Source organism: Mobula birostris, chromosome 1 (assembly GCF_030028105.1).
Source record: "Mobula birostris isolate sMobBir1 chromosome 1, sMobBir1.hap1, whole genome shotgun sequence".
Taxonomy (NCBI): Eukaryota; Metazoa; Chordata; class Chondrichthyes; order Myliobatiformes; family Myliobatidae; genus Mobula; species Mobula birostris.
In genome coordinates this window covers 209,976,445-209,994,861 of record NC_092370.1, presented here as the reverse complement: position 1 = coordinate 209,994,861, position 18,417 = coordinate 209,976,445, and the positions used below count along the sequence as shown (strand labels likewise).

Genomic DNA, 18,417 nt, shown 5'->3' with positions numbered 1-18,417 from the left:
GGGTGAAATCGATCATATTATGATCACTTTCCCCTAAGGATTCTTTTACCTTAAGCTTTCTAATCAATTCTGGTTCATTGCCCAACACCCAAGTGACTGTTGCAACATTGCCCTTATGGCATGCATTTTCAATGTCCAGTTTTAGTTTGTAGATCACATCCTTACTACTGTTTGGGGGTCTGTATATAACTCCCTTCAGGATCTTGCAGTTCCTTAGCTCTACCCACAATGCTTCAACACCTTCTGACTCTATGTCACCTCTTTCTAATGATTTGATTTCATTTTACCAGGAGCCACGCCACCCCCTCTGCCTGCCTGTCTATCTTTTTGACATTAAGCTCCCAGCTCTAACCTACTTTCGGCCATGATTTACTGATCATGGCTATCAGCAAAATCAAAGAACTAATTATTGAAGACAAGAGGAAGTAGCCAGAGGTCAATGAGACAGTTCTCATTAGCGGATTGGAGGTGGAGAGGGGCAGTGACTTTAAATTTCTTGGCATTATCTTATCAGAGAATCTGTCCTGGGACCAGTCATAAATACCATCACAAAGAAAGCATGGCAGAGCCTCTAGCAGAAGTTTCCACAGATTTGAAGTGTCATCTAAAACATTAACAAACTTTTGTAGATGCACATTGGAGAGTATCCTTACTGGGTGCATCATGGCCTGATATGGAAACACCAATGCCCAAGAATGGAAAAGCCTACAAAAAGTTGGGGACACAATTCAGTCCATCACAGGCAAAGCCCTCTCCGACATTGTGCACATCTACAAGTAGCGCAGCCACAAGAAAGCAGAATCCATCGTCGAGGACACCCACCAGCTATTACCCTTCAACCAACAGACTCCTGAACTAGGATGGATAACTTTAGTCACCTCAACTCTGAACTTATTCCTTAGTCTATGGGCTCATTTTCAAGTTTGTGGCCTAGGGTAGAAGGAGATGAGTTATTAACTTCAAACTTTCTGTATTTTCACTCAAAGGGTTGAACTGCATGTGCATGTAACGAGAGCTGTATAACTCATCTCCTTCTACCGTAGGCCACGGACTTATCAGTCACCCCTGCTGTGGACCACCTGGAGGTCCAGGACGCTCTCGTTACAAGCAAAGCACGTGCAGTTCAACTCTTTGGGTGAAAATGCAGAAAGTTTGAAGTTAATAACTCATCTCTTTCTACTTTAGGCCACAAACTTATCAATCACCCCTGCTGTGGACCACTTCTGGAGGTCCAAGACGCCAGCTTCTACAAAGAGGGGATCCATATGCTCCACAGCCAATGGACTAAGTGTGTAAATGTAGGAAAAATAAATGTGCTAGGTTTTCTAAAATTGACTCCTTCTACCTTAGGCCATGAACTTATCAATCACCCCTTGTAAGTTTGTTTTACCTTGCATGACAAGATTTATAAGTTAGTTTTATAGCAAGAATGTCAGGGAGTGAAGCGGTTTAGATTGGAGGGTGAACTGATTTCCACAATTTTGACAATCTTTTAAGAGTCAAATCATAGAGTTATACAGCACATTATAGGTTTTTACAATAGCATCACTGCTAATTTGAAGATTTATTAGCTATCTGTTTTAAAATTAATTTTATTTCATTTCTATTAAAATTGCTTTATAACATTCTATAAGCTGTAGCGTCACCACTTAATGGACTGGAAGATCGTGTGCAATACCAGAGAGGGGAAAATGGCGAAAATCATCAATGAAATATATATAACTATTTACAAGCTCCTACTTTTTTTAATTCAGGAAGAAATTGATGCTGCTGTAAAGGAATTGCTGGCACTGAAGCTGAATTATAAAACATTGACAGGTCAAGAGTATAAGGTTGGCATCCCACCTACTAACTGCACACCAGTTAACAGTAATTGCCCAGCCGCTGAAGAAGATGATGGCGACTACGTCGATCCATGGACAGTACAGACATCCAGTGCCAAAGGCGTGGACTATGACAAGTTGATAGGTAAATATCAATTTATTTTTCATAAATAATATATAATTTTCCCTATTTTATTATAGTGAAATGTATATTATGCTCTAGTTGGAAATAAAAATATAACAAAAAACATAAGGCTTTTATATTACATTAATATTTACTGAAATTTTGACAGTAAAGGCAGCAGTGAAACTGTTGATAATTGTAAAATTGCAGGTGGCTCTCTGCTGTACATTTTTGAGAGGAACCTGCCATCCCTACTGGGTTGAACTGAGTTTTTGATTCTTAACTGGCCAAACAAACCATTGAATTATATCAAACTATTACAGTTGCAAACAGCATTGCAGAGCATCTCTACCACAAGACAACTGTGGTACAGAAAGGTGTCCCCCAACTAATTTGTCAGGATAGCAAGGAATTGTCCATAATGCTGACCAAGTGGCAGTCACAACCCAAGAATGAATGTTTGAAAAAGTACTTGATGACTTCGACCAATTATATGTAGGAACAACTGAATAGGACTTAGTACGTATAAATTCATTGGTGAGCTTAGAATGCAAAATGGTGTGTAACATGGACAAGTTGTTTTCATGGGAAATTTGCTCTGATGAGTGGACTGTATTCCATGGAAAAAAACCATACATGACAGTTTGGAAATGGGTTACCATAAGACATAGGAGCAGAATTAGGCCATCTGGCCCATCGACTCTGCTCCGCCATTCAATCATGGCTGATCCTTTTTTCCTATCTCCTCCTCAACCCCAGTTCCCAGCCTTCTCCCCATAACCTTTGATGCCATGTCCAATCAAGAATCTATCAATCTCTGCCTTAAATACACCCAACGGCCTGACCTCTTCAGCTGCATGTGGCAACAAATTCCACAAATTCACCACCCTCTAACTAAAGAAAGGTCACCACAACTCTGTTTTGAAAGGGCGTACCTCTATCCTGAGGCTGCGCCCTCTTGTCCGAGACTCTCCCACCATGGGAAACATCCTTTCCATATCGTCTAGGCCTTTCAACATTCGAAAGGTTTCAATGAGAACTCCCCTCATCCTTCTGAATTCCAGCAGGTACAGACCCAGAGCTATCAAATGTTCCTCATATGATAACCCTTTCATTCCTGGAATCATCCTCGAGAACCTCCTCTGGACCCTCTCTAATGCCAGCATATCTTTTTTAAGATGAGGGTCCAAAACTGTTCACAGTACTCAAGGTGAGGCCTCACCAGTGCCTTATAAAGTAGAAAACTGTTTCAAGGCACTTAAAATTCTCAGAATACAGTGGTTTGTTATCATATACAGGCATTTCACCCTTACTGAGCATTGGCAATTGCCTTTGGGCATTATTATTGATGACAATGGAACTTAATTGTAGCAATTTGCTATACAGAGCAAGAAAATAACTTTAGTCTTATCATTTAACTATTATTTGGGTTATTTAATATCTGTATCATGATACTGTAATGTTGCATTGCTTTAGCATAATATTGTGAAAACTTCATTATTTTCAGTTCGATTTGGAAGCAGCAAAATTGATCAGGCATTGATTGAACGGTTAGAACAACTCACTGGTCAAAAAGCTCATCACTTTCTCCGAAGAGGAATCTTCTTTTCTCATCGGTTGGCAAGTTTTTTTAAATCTCTATTCAGTGAAAAATCAATGATGAGAATCATTCTATAAAATGTATGTTTTAGTCACAACCAGGGAACAGTCTATTTAAGTTATTACAATGACAAGTGACATTTTCTAAATTTGTCCATGCAGTAGATTTTCTTTAATTTTGAGCTACTTTTCCAGTTCCAAGCAAATTGTTTCAAATGTTGGAAATCTGAATTAAAAACAGGAAATGCTGGAAGTACATGACACATTAAGTAGTATTGTGATAAGAGAAATAAGTGGATTTGTTTAGATGGAAGATTACTCTATTTCCCTCTCCATATATTATACTTGATCTTAGTATTTCTACATTGTTTCTTTTTGCAGATTGTGCACATTTTTGTAAGGAATTTTTCAATATCTTTTGATTCTGCTTTATGTTACTGTGTTTGCTTTATACTTTATCCCTGCATTCTGTTTGGAGGGGAAAGCCACATGCTATCATAATATACATCTTTTGTGTTGATAATTGCTATAAACTGTCACTTTAGTAAAAAATAATTAGTGTATTCTTAAAAACTCTTTTACCATTACTGGAGACATACATTTAGCCGTTATACTTCAATGTACCTGAAAAAGAACAGGTTTTGCTTTGTAGTGAATATTTATGTCAATATATTAAGGTGTGGAATGCAATGTAGACTTCAGATAATTGTGATGAATCAATATAATTGCTTCTCAACTCTTCCTAAATAGTTTTTGAGTTGTAAAGCTGTTTTAGTTGTATTTTTGAACTTATGAATTGATCATGTTTTAAAGGGATATGCAGCAGGTCCTTGATGCTTTTGAAACAAAGAAATCCTTTTACCTGTATACAGGGCGTGGCCCTTCATCAGAGGCCATGCACGTGGGTCATCTTATCCCATTCATCTTCACAAAGTAAGTACGTCTGCTGAGATAATAACCCCAGAACATGCATCTTATACTTATTGCAGTTATTTTAATATGCATTTGGGAACAGCCATCTAAACTGCCCTATTAATGTCAGCGCATATCTGTGTCACAGAACTACAGATGCCATTGAACATCTGAATGTTTGCCATAACACTTTATGACGAATTATTGAGAAAATCCATTCTGTATTTTATAACCAATTTTATAGAGATAGGATATAAAGATTTGCATTTATATTGTGCCACTCAAAACCCTTTTAAAACCAACTACATTTCTTTTTACAGTCAATTCAGTAATTTGAAAGTGAAATCACTGTTGTAATATAGGAATTGCACTTGCCAGTTTGTCCACAGCAAGAACTTTCAAGGAGCAATATGATAATGATTAGAAATATATTTCAGAAATGTGGAGTGAAGGATAGTTATTGGCTATGACACTACTCTTCAAACTAGTGGATTTTCTTGTATCCATCTTATTGTGATGTTTCTTATTTAACATCTGAAATATAGAATGTAGTTCCTCTGCCATTACCGTGTGCTGTCGTCACTGCACTGGAGTATTAGCCTACATTTTTGAACTCAAGACTCTTGAATAAATTTAGATAAGACCATAAGACATAGGAGCCATTCAGCTCATCAAGTCTATTCCTCCATTCTATTATGGCTGTTTTGTTACCCCACTCAACTCCTTTTTCCATCATCTCCCTGTAATATTTGACACCCTTACTAATCAAGAATCTATCAACCTCTGCTTTACATATCTTTGCTGATGATACAAAAGTTGGGGGTGTTGTGGATTGTTTGGAGGGTTGTCAGTTTACAACGGGACATTGGTAGATGCAGAACTGGGCTGAGAAGTGGCAGATGGAGTTCAACCCAGGTAAGTGTGAAGTGGTTCATTTTGGTAGGTCAAATATGATGGCAGAATATAGTATTAATGATAAGAATCTTGGTAGTACGGAGGATCAGAGGGATCTTGGGGTCCGAGTCCATAGGACACTCAAAGCTGCTGCGCAGGTTGACTCTGTGGTTAAGAAGGCATACCGTGTATTGGCTTTCATCAACTGTGGGATTGAGTTCGATCTGAGAGGTAATGCTACAACTATATAAGACCCTGGTCAGACCCCACTTGGAGTACTGTTCCCAGTTCTGGTCACCTCACTACAGGAAGGATGTAGAAACTATAGAAAGGGGGATGTTGCCTGGATTGGGGAGCCTGCCTTATGAGAATAAGTTGAGTGAACTTGGCCTTTTCTCCTTGGAGAGACGGCGGATGAGAGGTGACCTTATAGAGGTGTATAAGATGATGAGAGGCATTGATCGTGTGGATAACTAGAGGCTTTTTCCTAGGGCTTAAGTGGCTAAGACAAGTGGGGCATAGTTTTAAGATGCTTGGAAGTAGGTACAAAAGGGATGTCAGAGGCAAATTTTTCGCAGAGTGGTGGATGCGTGGAATGCACTGCTCGCGAAGGTGGTAAAGGTAGATACAATAGGGTCTTTTAAGAGACTCTTAGATAGGTACACGGAGCTTAGAAAAATAGAGGGCAATGCAGTAGGGAAATTCTAGGCAGCTTCTAGAGTAGGTTACATGGTTGGCACAACATTGTAGGCCGAAGGGCCTGTAATGCGCTGTAGGTTTTCTATGTTCTATATACCCAATGACCTAGCCTCCACAGGCTTCTGTGGCAATGAATTCCACAGATTAACTACACTCTGACTAAAAAAATTACCCCTTATTTCTGTTCTAAAGGGAAACCTGTCTATCCTGAGGCTGTGCCCTCTGCTCCTAGACTCCCCCACCATAGGAAACATCCTCTCCATCTAGGCCAGGGGTTCCCAACTTGGGGTCCATGGACCCTCCTGGTTAATGGTAGGGCTCCAAGGCATTAAAAAAAGGCATAAAAACTCCTGATCTAAGTCTTTCAACCTTCAATAGGTTTCAATGAGATTCCCTCTTCATTCTTCTAAACTCAAGTGACTACAGGCCCAGAGCCATCAAATGCTTCTCATATGTTAACTCTTTCATTCCCAGGATTCTTGTAAAACTCTAAACCCTCTCCAAAACTGCTCATAGTACTCCAAGTACAATCTGACCAATGCCTTATAAAGCCTCAGTATTACATCCTTGTTTTTATATTCTAGTCCTCTGGAAATGAATGCTAACTTTGTATTGGCTTCCTTACTACCTGCATCATCTTGCAAGTAAGCCATTAGGGAATCCTGCATTAGGACTCCCAAGTCCTTTTGCACCTCTGATTTCTGAATTTCATCCTTGTTTAGAAAATAGTCTGTGTCTTTATTCCTTCTACCAACTTGCATGACCATACTCTTCTCTACACTGTATTTCATCTACCATTTCTTTGACCATTGTCCTAATTTGCCTACATCCTTCTGTGGGCTCCCTGCTTCCTCAACAATACATGTCCCTCCACCTATCATTGTATCGTCCGCAAACCTGGTCACAAAGATCTGAAACCTTGTGACTCAGCAAGACTAGACATAATTTCAAAGAGCTGTATTTAAAAATAAATGCGCATTTACATTATTTTAGTGGAATCAAAGAGACATGTCATGTTGTATGGCCTGAATATGGTTAGCCACACAGGAAATCTAGATGTCATTGCTACATATCTTCCAATTATCTTATTCCAATTAAGTCAGGACTTCAAGGTAACTCTCTTGTTATTAGGACTTTTGTGACATTGCTCGATAATGTTCTAACTCAAAAGAAATCAAATGCAGCATTACAGCTATTGACCTTATCCATTAATAAGCACATGTTGGGTCAGTAACATCATTTTATTAAAAAAAAAACCTGTGCCCTAAAAGCATGATGCAATATTTCACCATTTTGATCTGCAGAGAATGCTGTAACTTCAACATGGCTTTTAAAATTCGAAATGTGTTTAATTTGTTCTTTTGAAAGTATTTCCAAACTGTTTAAAAATGTATATAATGGAAGTTATAATCCATTGCATTTTCAATTTGTAGATTTTCATTTTGTAAAAGCTTGTTTATTTTTGAGATATTTCTATTATATAGGTGGCTGCAAGATGTTTTCAATGTACCTCTTGTAATTCAGTTGACTGATGATGAGAAATACCTGTGGAAAGACATAACACTAGAGCAAGCCTATAAATATAGTGTTGAGAATGCTAAAGACATCATTGCTTGTGGCTTTGATCTGAATAAAACCTTTATCTTCTCCGATCTGGATTATATGGGGTATGTTCATAGTTCTATTACAAATGTATTTTCATTAGAGTTTTTCTTTAGAATAATAGTTTTTATGTAAATGTGAGGAGCAGTAGTAATGTCTTGGCTTTGATTTTAATAAAAAGTCTTAACACAGAAATATAATGAGAACAAACAGATAATGGGGATTGTACTTGTTGTTTCAGCTGGGGAGTTACTTCCCAAAAAAAGAATTGTTGAGTTAGTAGATGATTGCATTTCTTATTCTAATGGCTAGAAGATCAATTTTGCTGAATTGGAAAGAGATTAACCTTCCTAAGGTATTTCATTGGTTTTCACAAACTATGGTATGTTTGAATTTGGAAAAAATTAGAAGTGCGGTTTATGACCCTTTCATTAGATTTGGAAAAAGCTTGGAGGCCATTCATTCAGCATTTTCATTTGATGTAATTTGACCATTTCCAAACTTGTTTTATTTCTCTGTACTGTTGGTTGAGAGGAATGGAGTCGTCGACACTAAGGTTTTCTTCTTTCCCATTTTCAAGTTGTTAGTATTGCCCAAGTCTTTTAGTTCAGTTGATTAATTCTGTTTAGTTTAGTTTTTTGGGGGGGATGGGGTTTGTTTTTTTTTCTTTTTTTTTTCTTTTTCATGATTTTTCTTCAGTTTTTTTTTGCTTTGTATTATTCACCATTATTCTGCACGATTGGGAGCTTTGTTAATTTTCACTATTTGGTTTTACAATTACTCATCTTAAATGTAACAATGCATCTCCTACTACTTGTATTTTTGCTTTGTTATGTTTTCATTTTATGAAATTAACAAAAAGATTGAAAGAGAGAGAGTTAGTAGATTACACAATAGTTTGCCTGCAGCAGAGAGGAAAGTCACTGCAGAGGGGGAATTTGTTCAGAAAAAAATGTTATGGTATATGTAAATTTGTAAAATGAAAAATTATGGAGATGTTTAACTCAAAAATAATGCCACTGAAGTAAATGAAATTAGTGTGCTTATCACTACTAAATTATTAATACTTGCACATCTCCTAATCTTGCAAAATGAGGATGAGCTTCCATATTTAAAAACGTAAACACGAGGAATTCTGCAGATGCTGGAAATTCAAGCAACACACATCAAAGTTGCTGGTGAGCGCAGCAGGCCAGGCAGCATCTCTAGGAAGAGGTACAGTCGATGTTTCAGGCCAAGACTGTTCATCAGGACTAGGGTCTTGAGGCCTGCTGCGTTCACCAGCAACTTTGATGTGTGTTGCTTGAGCTTCCATATTGATTGAATTGCTCGTCCACATAGCCAGTACTGATTCTATGGACCAAATGTATCCTCCTGCACTGTTAACCATGATACATGTGATAGATCATTTATGAAGCATAGAAGTGATTCATCACTGAATAAGCTTTCCTTTTGTGATTTTGTTAGTTAATTTAAAAGCCTCTATTTCCATTAAATATAAGGAGCTCTTCTTAAAAAACAAAGATTAAGATTAGCTTTATTTGTCACATGTACATCAAAACATTCAGTGAAGTTTGTGTCAAATCAAATCAGCAAGGATTATGCTGGGCACAAATGTGGCCACATTTCTACCACCAACCTAGCATGCCCACAACTCACTAAGCCTAGCCATACAGTTTTGGAGTGTGGCAGGAAACTAGAGTACCCAGAGGAAACCCACCTGGTCGGTCATGGGAAGAAAATGCTAACTCCTTACAGTTACACAAACAACAGGAATTCTGCAGATGCTGGAAATTCAAGCAACACACATCAAAGTTGCTGGTGAACGCAGCAGGCCAGGCAGCATCTCTAGGAAGAGGTACAGTCGACGTTTCAGGCTGAGATCCTTCACCAGGACTAACTGAGGGAAGAGTTAGTAAGAGATTTGAAAGTGGGAGGGGGAGGGGGAGATCCAAAATGATAGGAGAAGACAGGAAGGGGAGGGATGGAGCCAAGAGCTGGACAGGTGATTGGCAAAAGGGATACGAGAGGATCATGGGACAGGAGGTCCAGGAAGACAGACAAGTGGGGGGAACCCAGAGGATGGGCAAGGGGTATATTCAGAGGGACAGAGGGAGAAAAAGGAGAGTGAGAGAAAGTATGTGTGTATAAAAATAAATAACAAATGGAATACGAGGGTGAGGTGGGGCATTAGTGGAAGTTAGAGAAGTCAATGTTCATGCCATCAGGTTGGAGGCTACCCAGACGGAATATAAGGTGTTGTTCTTCCAACTTGAGTGTGGCTTCATCTTTACAGTAGAGGAGGCCGTGGATAGACATGTCAGAATGGGAATGGGATGTGGAATTAAAATGTGTGGCCACTGGGAGATCCTGCTTTCTCTGGCGGACAGAACTCTTCACAGTTAGCAGCTTGAATTGAGCGCTGATCTTGCAGCTGGTGCTATGAAACATGGGCTAACCACTCCACCCCACTTCATCTACTTTTTATAACTCATTGACCAAAGAGGGAAAATACGATGGGAAACATAAGGCTACTTGCTTGTGGAACTTATTATGCCTTTATAAATCTCATATTTCATATTTTGTTATGCAATCAACCCCCTAAGTCTATGATTTCAGTGCAAACCAATTACTCCCAACTATTTTCCCTGTAATATACTGTACGCTTTCTCACAAACTCATTGATTCTCTCCTCCCTGATTCTTCAAACACCCATCTACTTTTGGAGTAATTTTCAGAACCCATTGAACTTGATCGTCAGCACATTTGGGACAACACACCATCTGCTGGAAGGACATCAGCACAACGTCATGGGCCCAAATGACTTGTATTGTGCTGTACCGTTCTATGTTTTAACTCAGCAGGTCAAGCAGCATTGTTGGGAGCAGCAATACTGTCAACATTTCAGGCCAAAACCTTGCATTAAGGCAAAGAGTGGAGAGGCGAGTTAGCCAGCATTGAGAAGAGAAGGGCAGTGGCAAGAAAGGAATCCAAGGTGAACTGAGAAGGAGTGTAAGGTGACAGGCAGAGAGGGGAGGTGAGTGGGGGTGGAGTTGGGAGACAGTGGTAGTGAATGGTAGGTGGAAGCAGATGGAGAGAAAAAGAGAGAAAAAACAGATTGAGCATGGTGGGAGTATATCTGGGATATGGGGGGCTTGGATTGTGATGGGGAAAACCGGAGCCCTTGAGTAAAACCCACACGGTCACAGGGAGAATGTACAAATTCCACACAGTCTGGACCTAAGATTAAGGTTGAAGCCTTGTCATTAGAACTGTAAGACAACAGCGCTACCTAATATACTATAGTGCCTTTTCGTTTGTCTTGTGAACCAGCTATCCCATACTTGCAAAATTGCTGGAATGAACCTGGTTCCAAGCCTCCCTTCTGCCCAAATCATATCATACAACTGGCTGCTGGAGGTAGCTGAGGTCAACAGGACATGGCCTTCCCTTTCTGTGCATCCTCACCATGATATTAAAATGAACGGTACATGGGAGCTCCGGTACATTACCAGAGAGTATTACGTAGGAAATAGGTGTGGGAGTGAGCTATTTAGTCCTCCTTTCCTGCATACTATTTAGTACATTTGAGGCTGATCATCCACTTCAGTACATGTTCATCATGAGTATCTTCCCTGTATCTAGTCTGTCTTATACTGTTATAATTTTATAGATTCTATGAGATCTTCATTCATTTTTCCATACTCCAGTGAATAAGGACTCAACATATCCAATTTATCTTCATATATCAATCCTGCCGTCTCAGGAAATTAATATAATAAACATTATTTTTTATTGTCATTGAGCCAGTACATTCCAACTCAGATAAAGACGCCAAAAACTTTACCAGAAACTAGACTGGTTTTCAGCAAGGCCCTGTATAGCTGTTACAAGATATACTTGTGCTCTAAATGTAAGTGTACCATTCACCTTATCAGCAACTTATTGCATTTGAGATACATAGCTATTAAGAAATCTGCTAAACCACCATTTTATATATAAGCTTTTACCCAAAGAGACTGCATTTAATATCTTAATTCTTGTTTTGTTATAGGCAGAGCCCAGGTTTCTATCATAATGTGGTTAAAGTCCAGAAACATGTTACTTTCAATCAAGTGAAAGGAATCTTCGGATTTGGGGATAGTGATTGTATAGGTAAGATTGGCATTGCTTATTTTCCAAGTTAAAATGTTTATCAGCTGGTGAACCTACCATTGTACTTTAATGTTTAATTTACATATTGGACATCCTGTGCTCATAAAAGGGGCAATCTTACTGTGTCTTATATTCTTTTTATAATGGAAACTGCTGCCAATCCTTGGAGTTTCAAAGATAGGAGCTTCATTTCACCATGCAAATATACCTTGAGAATTTTTTTTATATTTGTGCAAGAGCCTTTGCTGTCACAATTAATGGTACTTGAGAATCCTCATATCCCATTTATCAATACTAAGACTCAGCTAATTTCAACTGAAAATGCAAATATTAGATTGTATCTGGGGAAAATCTTTTCATTGTGCAACAACAGAGCTTCTGAAGTGGCAAGAGCATGTCAGGATAGTTGACAAGAGTATTATTAAAATTGATAATGGATCACATAACCAGATGTTAGGGCAGGTGAATAATGCCTATAGCAAATTGTCAGGTTTTAAGGAGCCATTTAGAGAAGGAAAGAGAGGTGGAGAGGACATAGGGCCATTGCAACTCAAAGGCATAGCCTTCAATAATATAGGAGTTAAATATGTGTGTACTCAATAAACCTGAATGGGAGAGGCAAATGTATTTTACAGGATTATTCTGTATGGCCATGTGAAACATGTGATCACATTGACAGTATGGATAAAGTCATTGGAAGAATTCGAAAACTAAAATGAGAACTTGCAGCTTCACTTAATTGGAACCATTCCAGTTTGACAAAGTGAGGGAAGATTTGGTGAAACATAGCACGTGAGCAGTCGGGTTTTGGATAGCCTTAGGTTTATAGAGAATTAAATGAGGAAAACTAGCCAGGAATGCGCTTGAAAGTACCAGAAGAAGTAACATTATGAAGGAGGAGGCATTAATGATCTTTAAGTGCATAAGGATAGATTAATCCCAGGAACCTGATCTGGTATATACTAGGACATTGTGGAAAGCAAATGAGGAGCTTGCTGATGCCCGAGCAGAGATTTTGCATCTTTGATTGACCATTGATGCTTTCCTCACCTGTATTTCCTTCATTTCCCAAACATCCGCGCTCACCCCAGCTTCCTGTTGCTTCAACAGTGATAGAGTTCCTCTTGTCCTTACTTACCACCCCATGAGCCTCCGCATCCAACACATCACTCTTCAATTTCCACCTTCTCCAAAGGGATTCTACCATTAAGCATATCTCTATCTTCCCCCCTGCATCCCATCTTCTGCAGGATTGTTCTTTTCATGATTCCCTTGTCCTTTCATCCCTCCTCAATTATCTCCTTCCTGGCAGTTATCCCTGCATGTGGCCAAAGTGCTACGCCTGCCTGTACACCTCCTCCCTCACATTCATTCAGTGCCCCAAACAGTCCTTACAGGTGAGGCAATGCTTCACCTGCGAATCTGCTGGGGTCGTCTATTGTGTCCAGTGCTCCTGATGTGGCCTCCTCTACGTTGAAGAGACCCGTCATAAATTGGGGGGAATCGGTTCGTCAAGTACCACTGCTCCAACCACCAAAAGCAGAACTTCCCAGTGGGCAAGCATTTTAATTCCAATTCCAATTCCCATTCCCATTGCAAAATGTCAGTCTATGGCCACCTCTTGTGCTAATAAGAGGCTACCTTCAGGATAAAGGTGCAACACCTTATATTCTATCTGGGTAGCCTCCAATCTGATGGCATGAATATTGATTTACCCTCTCCCTCCACTCTCCTATTCCCCAGTCTGGTCCCTCACCTCTACTCACTTGTCTGTCACCTCCCCCGGGTCCCCTCCTCCTTCCCTTTCTCCTATGGTCCACTTGTTAAAGTCAAATCTGAATAAAACTCAGGAGACCAGCTTCTTATAGTTACAACAGTTTATTGTGCATCCTACTGCAGGAGTTTGAGACTCAGTAGTCAGAGGGAAGGCACGTAAGTACTGCCACCATCCAACAAGTAGACCCACTTAGTCAGGTTACAGCCATATATTTATACATAGTAAGCCCCATACATTACTGTTGCAAGATGTTATTAGAATTGGTACTCACACCAAGTCTGTTGGAGCAAAACTTAATTACTTAGATGAGAGAGTCCACTAAATCAAGGTTTTAATTACAGATGGATGTACTGTCCATTCCTTATCAGTTATTCCCTTTGATAGGCCCTGACTTAATTACAGACAGATATCATTCCTGTCCTTATCGGTGAGTCCTCTTGCCCCTACTTAACCAAGGGTACAATGTTATCAAACTCTCAATGTCTCTCTGCAAACCAAGGAGAACTGGTAATGAGCTTGTTTTAGCTAACTGCTGAAGACTTAGAGTTTAGTTCAAAAATTCCTATTCAGTCCCAATTATTCTTTTAACATAGGTTCAAAATGATTTTTTTATATTCTCAATTCCTCACACTCTGCTGTCCTATCAGATTCCTTCCTCTCCAACCCTTTACCTTTCCCACCCACCTGGCTTTACCTATCACTTTTTAACTGTCCTCCTTCCCCTCACCTCACCTTTTTATTTTGACGCCTATCCCCTTCCTTTCCAGTCCTGAAGAAGGGTCTCAGCTCAGCTCGACTGTTTATTCATTTCTGTAGATGCTGCCTGATCTTCTGAATTTCTCCAGCATTGTGTGTGTGTTGTTTTAGATTTTCAGCATCTGCAAAATTTCTCATATTTATAATTTTGTATCTTCATCAGCCATAGGTGAGGTATTGGATGTCTGAGAAATACCTAATGTTTTGGCTTTAAGAAGGGCTGCACGCACAAGCAGGAAAATGTAGGCCAGGAATCTAAATTCAGTGGTGCAAAGATTAGTGAAAGGCATTCTGAGGAACAGGATATATTTGGAAAGGCAAGGACTGATCAGGGATAGTCAGCATGGCTTTGTTCACGGGGGATCATATCTCAAAAAATTTTAGTTTTTCCAGGGGGTGATCATGATAATTGACAAGCAGGACAGTAGACATTGTCTACTTAGCCTTTGATAAGGTCTCACCTAGTAGGCTGGTCCAGAAAGTTAGAATACATGGGATCCTTGGTCAGATGGCAAATTGGCTACAAAGCTGGCTTGGTCTAATAAGCAGACAGTGGTAGCAGAGGGTTTATTTTTAAATTAGAAATCTGAATCACTGGTTTGCCACAGGGATCGGTCCTTTATTGTTTGTCATATATATTAATGATTGAAGGAGGCATAAAGGAGTGAGATAGGTCAGCTGGTTGAGTGGTGTCACAACAACAACCTTGCACTCAATGTCAGTAAGACCAAGGAATTGATTGTGGACTTCAGAAAGAGGAAGTAGAAAGAACACACACCAATCCTCATCAAGGAGTCAGTGGTGGAAAGGATGAGCAGCTTCAGGTTGCTGGGCATCAACATCCCACAGGATCTATCCTGGGCCCCATGTACTGAGGAATCACAAAGAAGGTATGTTAGTGGCTATATGTCATTTGGAGTTTGAGGAGATTTGGCATGTCACCAAAGACTAGCAAATTTTGACAGATGTACCATTGAGACCATTTATCTTACACCCAACTGTGATTGTGGAACCTTCCTACATACTGGTTGGCACTTCTTTACATCTTTGACTACTTTTGAAAAATAATTAATTGTCCATAAAGTATTGCTGGAATACCATATGGACCACCAGGGATTAAACAGGAAATTTTAAAAGTACAAGCATCCATGAGTTCAGAGGGAGCTTATTCCAGGGGCAGACAGGCAGACACAAACAGTGGTAATTAGGGATTTGGATGACAAACAATGGAAGGAAGTGAACAGAGAACATCAGCCTGTGATTGGGATGAGACCACATGAGAATGGATGACCAAGTTTCTGTATTGTGAAATTTACTTGGAGGGAGGGAGTAAGAAAGGATGCAAGAACAATGATTTTAAGTAGAGTGCAAGAAAAATTGAGTAGCCTTTCAAATCAGTCAATAATAAATTTCATAGAGCAGTGTCTGAAGGAGAAACACTGTGAGGTTATCTCTGAGAAAATGTTTATATTTGGGTGGCAATGAAAAACAACTGTTTTAATCGGGGCTATAAGATTTTTTGTAGCATATATTGTTTCTAATTCTTTTAAGTATTTGATTGCTGTCATTAAGAAACATATTTAAAACTCTTCATTTTTTTTTAATTGGCAGGAAAGATCAGTTTCCCTGCAATACAGGCTGCTCCGTCATTCAGCTCCTCATTTCCACAAATCTTTAATGGCCGAAAGGATATTCAGTGTCTTATTCCATGTGCCATCGATCAGGTCAGAGCTTAATATCAAAATAAATCGTGTTTGAAAAGTGCCAATGCTTTTTATTATAAGATTGCAGAGATCATTATTTTTCCCACAGTATTTCAGCTTCAAGTGCACGGAATGAGATTATATTTTCTCTACAAGTTTTTATTATATACTACTGTCAGCCAAAGAGAACGGAGGCAGGCTTGATTCGTTGTCTGTGTGAAAGTGACGATTTGAAGGGGAGAAAAAAAATTTCCCTTTTTTCCGGGTTTAGTTATCTCTGAGCCAACACAATTAAAAGAGAACTATTTAGCCATTTGTCATACTACCAGTTGAGAGATCTTTTTTATTTACAAATTGGCTGCCATACTTTATTGCATCATTAACCACATTTCAGAAATAATAACCGTGCAATATGCTGGAATGTCAAAAGACCATGTAAAACTGCCCCTCTAAATAGAGAAAATATTTGTACTATTACTCTTAATAGATGCCCTTCAAGATGTTTAGAAGGTCAGTTTGGCAAAGGCTCTGTTTTGGGTAGCTTTTCACATTGGAGAACCTGCCACTTCCTTAACAAACCTAAAGAAGCACATGCCTGAGCTTGGAAGTTCAGTATGGTTTGGGATCAGCAAATGAATTGTCATCTCACCATTTGGAAGGAATACATAATAGTGCAACAAAGGTTTAGTTACATCTCTGGGTGTAGATAATTCAGTGTAGCAAGTTTGAGTAATAATTTTCAATTTGCACTTAATAAATATCGCTACATCTACGTCAGATTAGGGATTGTAAATAAGGTATGTTAAGTCAAAGATTTTACTGCTCATTTCTCTTACTGCATTGATAAACTTCTAAGTGATTAAATTAGACTCAGTAATTATTGATTAGTTCAAAAATCAGTTTTTGAGAAAAAAGCTGAAGTCTTATTATTTGTACATATGCTTTTTCCATAGGACCCTTATTTTAGGATGACAAGGGATGTTGCTCCAAGAATTGGTTACTCAAAACCAGCATTGTTGCATTCCACCTTCTTCCCTGCTCTGCAGGGAGCACAAACAAAGATGAGTGCCAGTGACCCCAACTCTTCCATCTTCCTTACAGATACCCCAAAGCAAATCAAAACAAAGGTAATGTTCCTCATAGATATAAACTCATGTCCATATTTGTTGGTCAAATGAGGAATCGAAGATGTTTTGCATTACTATTCTTTAAAATTAAAATTTTAAATTATACAACGTCAATGTACTTAATTCTTATTTTTTGTTTCGCTCAGATCAACAAGCATGCATTTTCAGGAGGTAAAGATACTATTGAAGAGCATCAGCGTCTTGGTGGCAATTGTGAAGTGGATGTATCTTATATGTACTTGAGGTTTTTCCTGGAAGATGATGAGAGATTGGACAAGATAAAGCAGGTCAGCAGAGTTTATTAAAAACTTAATTTTATTCATTTCAGTCCCCTAAAATGATAACGTTACATAACAACTTTGTCATATAAAGGGTGGTTGATGGTCAGTGCAAACTCTCTGGGTCTAAGGGCCTGTTTTTGGGCCCGCTTTCTGATTCTTTGATGAACTTATTTTCACCAAAATACAATACAAAAATCACAAGTAAATAGGAACTGAAGTAGGCTGCCTGCCTGCCATTCGATGTGATCATGACAGATCTGTCCCAGGTCTACATAGCCCTCAATTCCTTAATCTTAAAAAAAAATCTACCTGCTCTTTAAATACATCCAATGATCTACTTCCACACGTGCAGTATTCCAGAGATTCACCACCTTCTGTGGCAGCTTATGTCCCTTCACTTGAGACTCTACCACAGGTTAGGGCAACTCAACATTTGCTCTGTCATGCCCTCATAGAAAAAAGGTGATGCAACTGAAACATACATATATAGGATTTTATATGTTTCATTTAGATCAGCCGTCGTCTCAACTTTAAAGAATACAATCTAATCTTTTAGCCGTTATGACAGGACAACCCAGGAGTTAGCCTCATGAATTGCATTTGAACAGCAGCCAATCAGAAATCGGGAGCGAGCTTTGTGTGAGTTTTGGTATTTGAACAATGACAGTCAGAGGTCAGGATTCATTAGCAAAACCAAATAAAAATAAGGCAAGGGGAAGTGGAGTGGCCTTTGTCAGAGTAGACAGTGTTAGAGTGGGGATTTTAGGCTTTAGATCTTTGAGGCTCGATTGTGAGAAGGCAAAAAGCTGTAGGTAGATTTTTTTCCAGTTTATTTATTGTTTCCTTCTTTATAACTGCACAGTTAGAGCAGTAGGGATGCCAGGCAGGATAGTTGAATGACCCTCTTGCGGGATGTGGAAAGGCAGAGAGATCTCCGGTGTCCAGAACAACTATAACTGGTGAGG

At 39.1% G+C, this 18,417-nt stretch overlaps 1 protein-coding gene across 3 annotated transcripts in view; it reads left to right on the top strand.

The window, feature by feature from the left end:
* Positions 1-18,417, top strand: part of LOC140204141 (tryptophan--tRNA ligase, cytoplasmic-like) — a 35,171-nt gene that overhangs the window by 7,106 nt on the left and 9,648 nt on the right. For 2 of the 3 annotated variants that reach the window (XM_072270559.1, XM_072270569.1), the window contains exons 3-10: positions 1,755-1,968; positions 3,455-3,563; positions 4,360-4,479; positions 7,536-7,718; positions 11,708-11,808; positions 15,953-16,065; positions 16,998-17,171; positions 17,318-17,458. In XM_072270559.1, coding sequence (XP_072126660.1) covers positions 1,755-1,968; positions 3,455-3,563; positions 4,360-4,479; positions 7,536-7,718; positions 11,708-11,808; positions 15,953-16,065; positions 16,998-17,171; positions 17,318-17,458 — 1,155 coding nt within the window. The remainder of the gene's footprint in view (positions 1-1,754; positions 1,969-3,454; positions 3,564-4,359; positions 4,480-7,535; positions 7,719-11,707; positions 11,809-15,952; positions 16,066-16,997; positions 17,172-17,317; positions 17,459-18,417) is intronic. The other variant, XM_072270578.1, reaches the window with a different exon arrangement.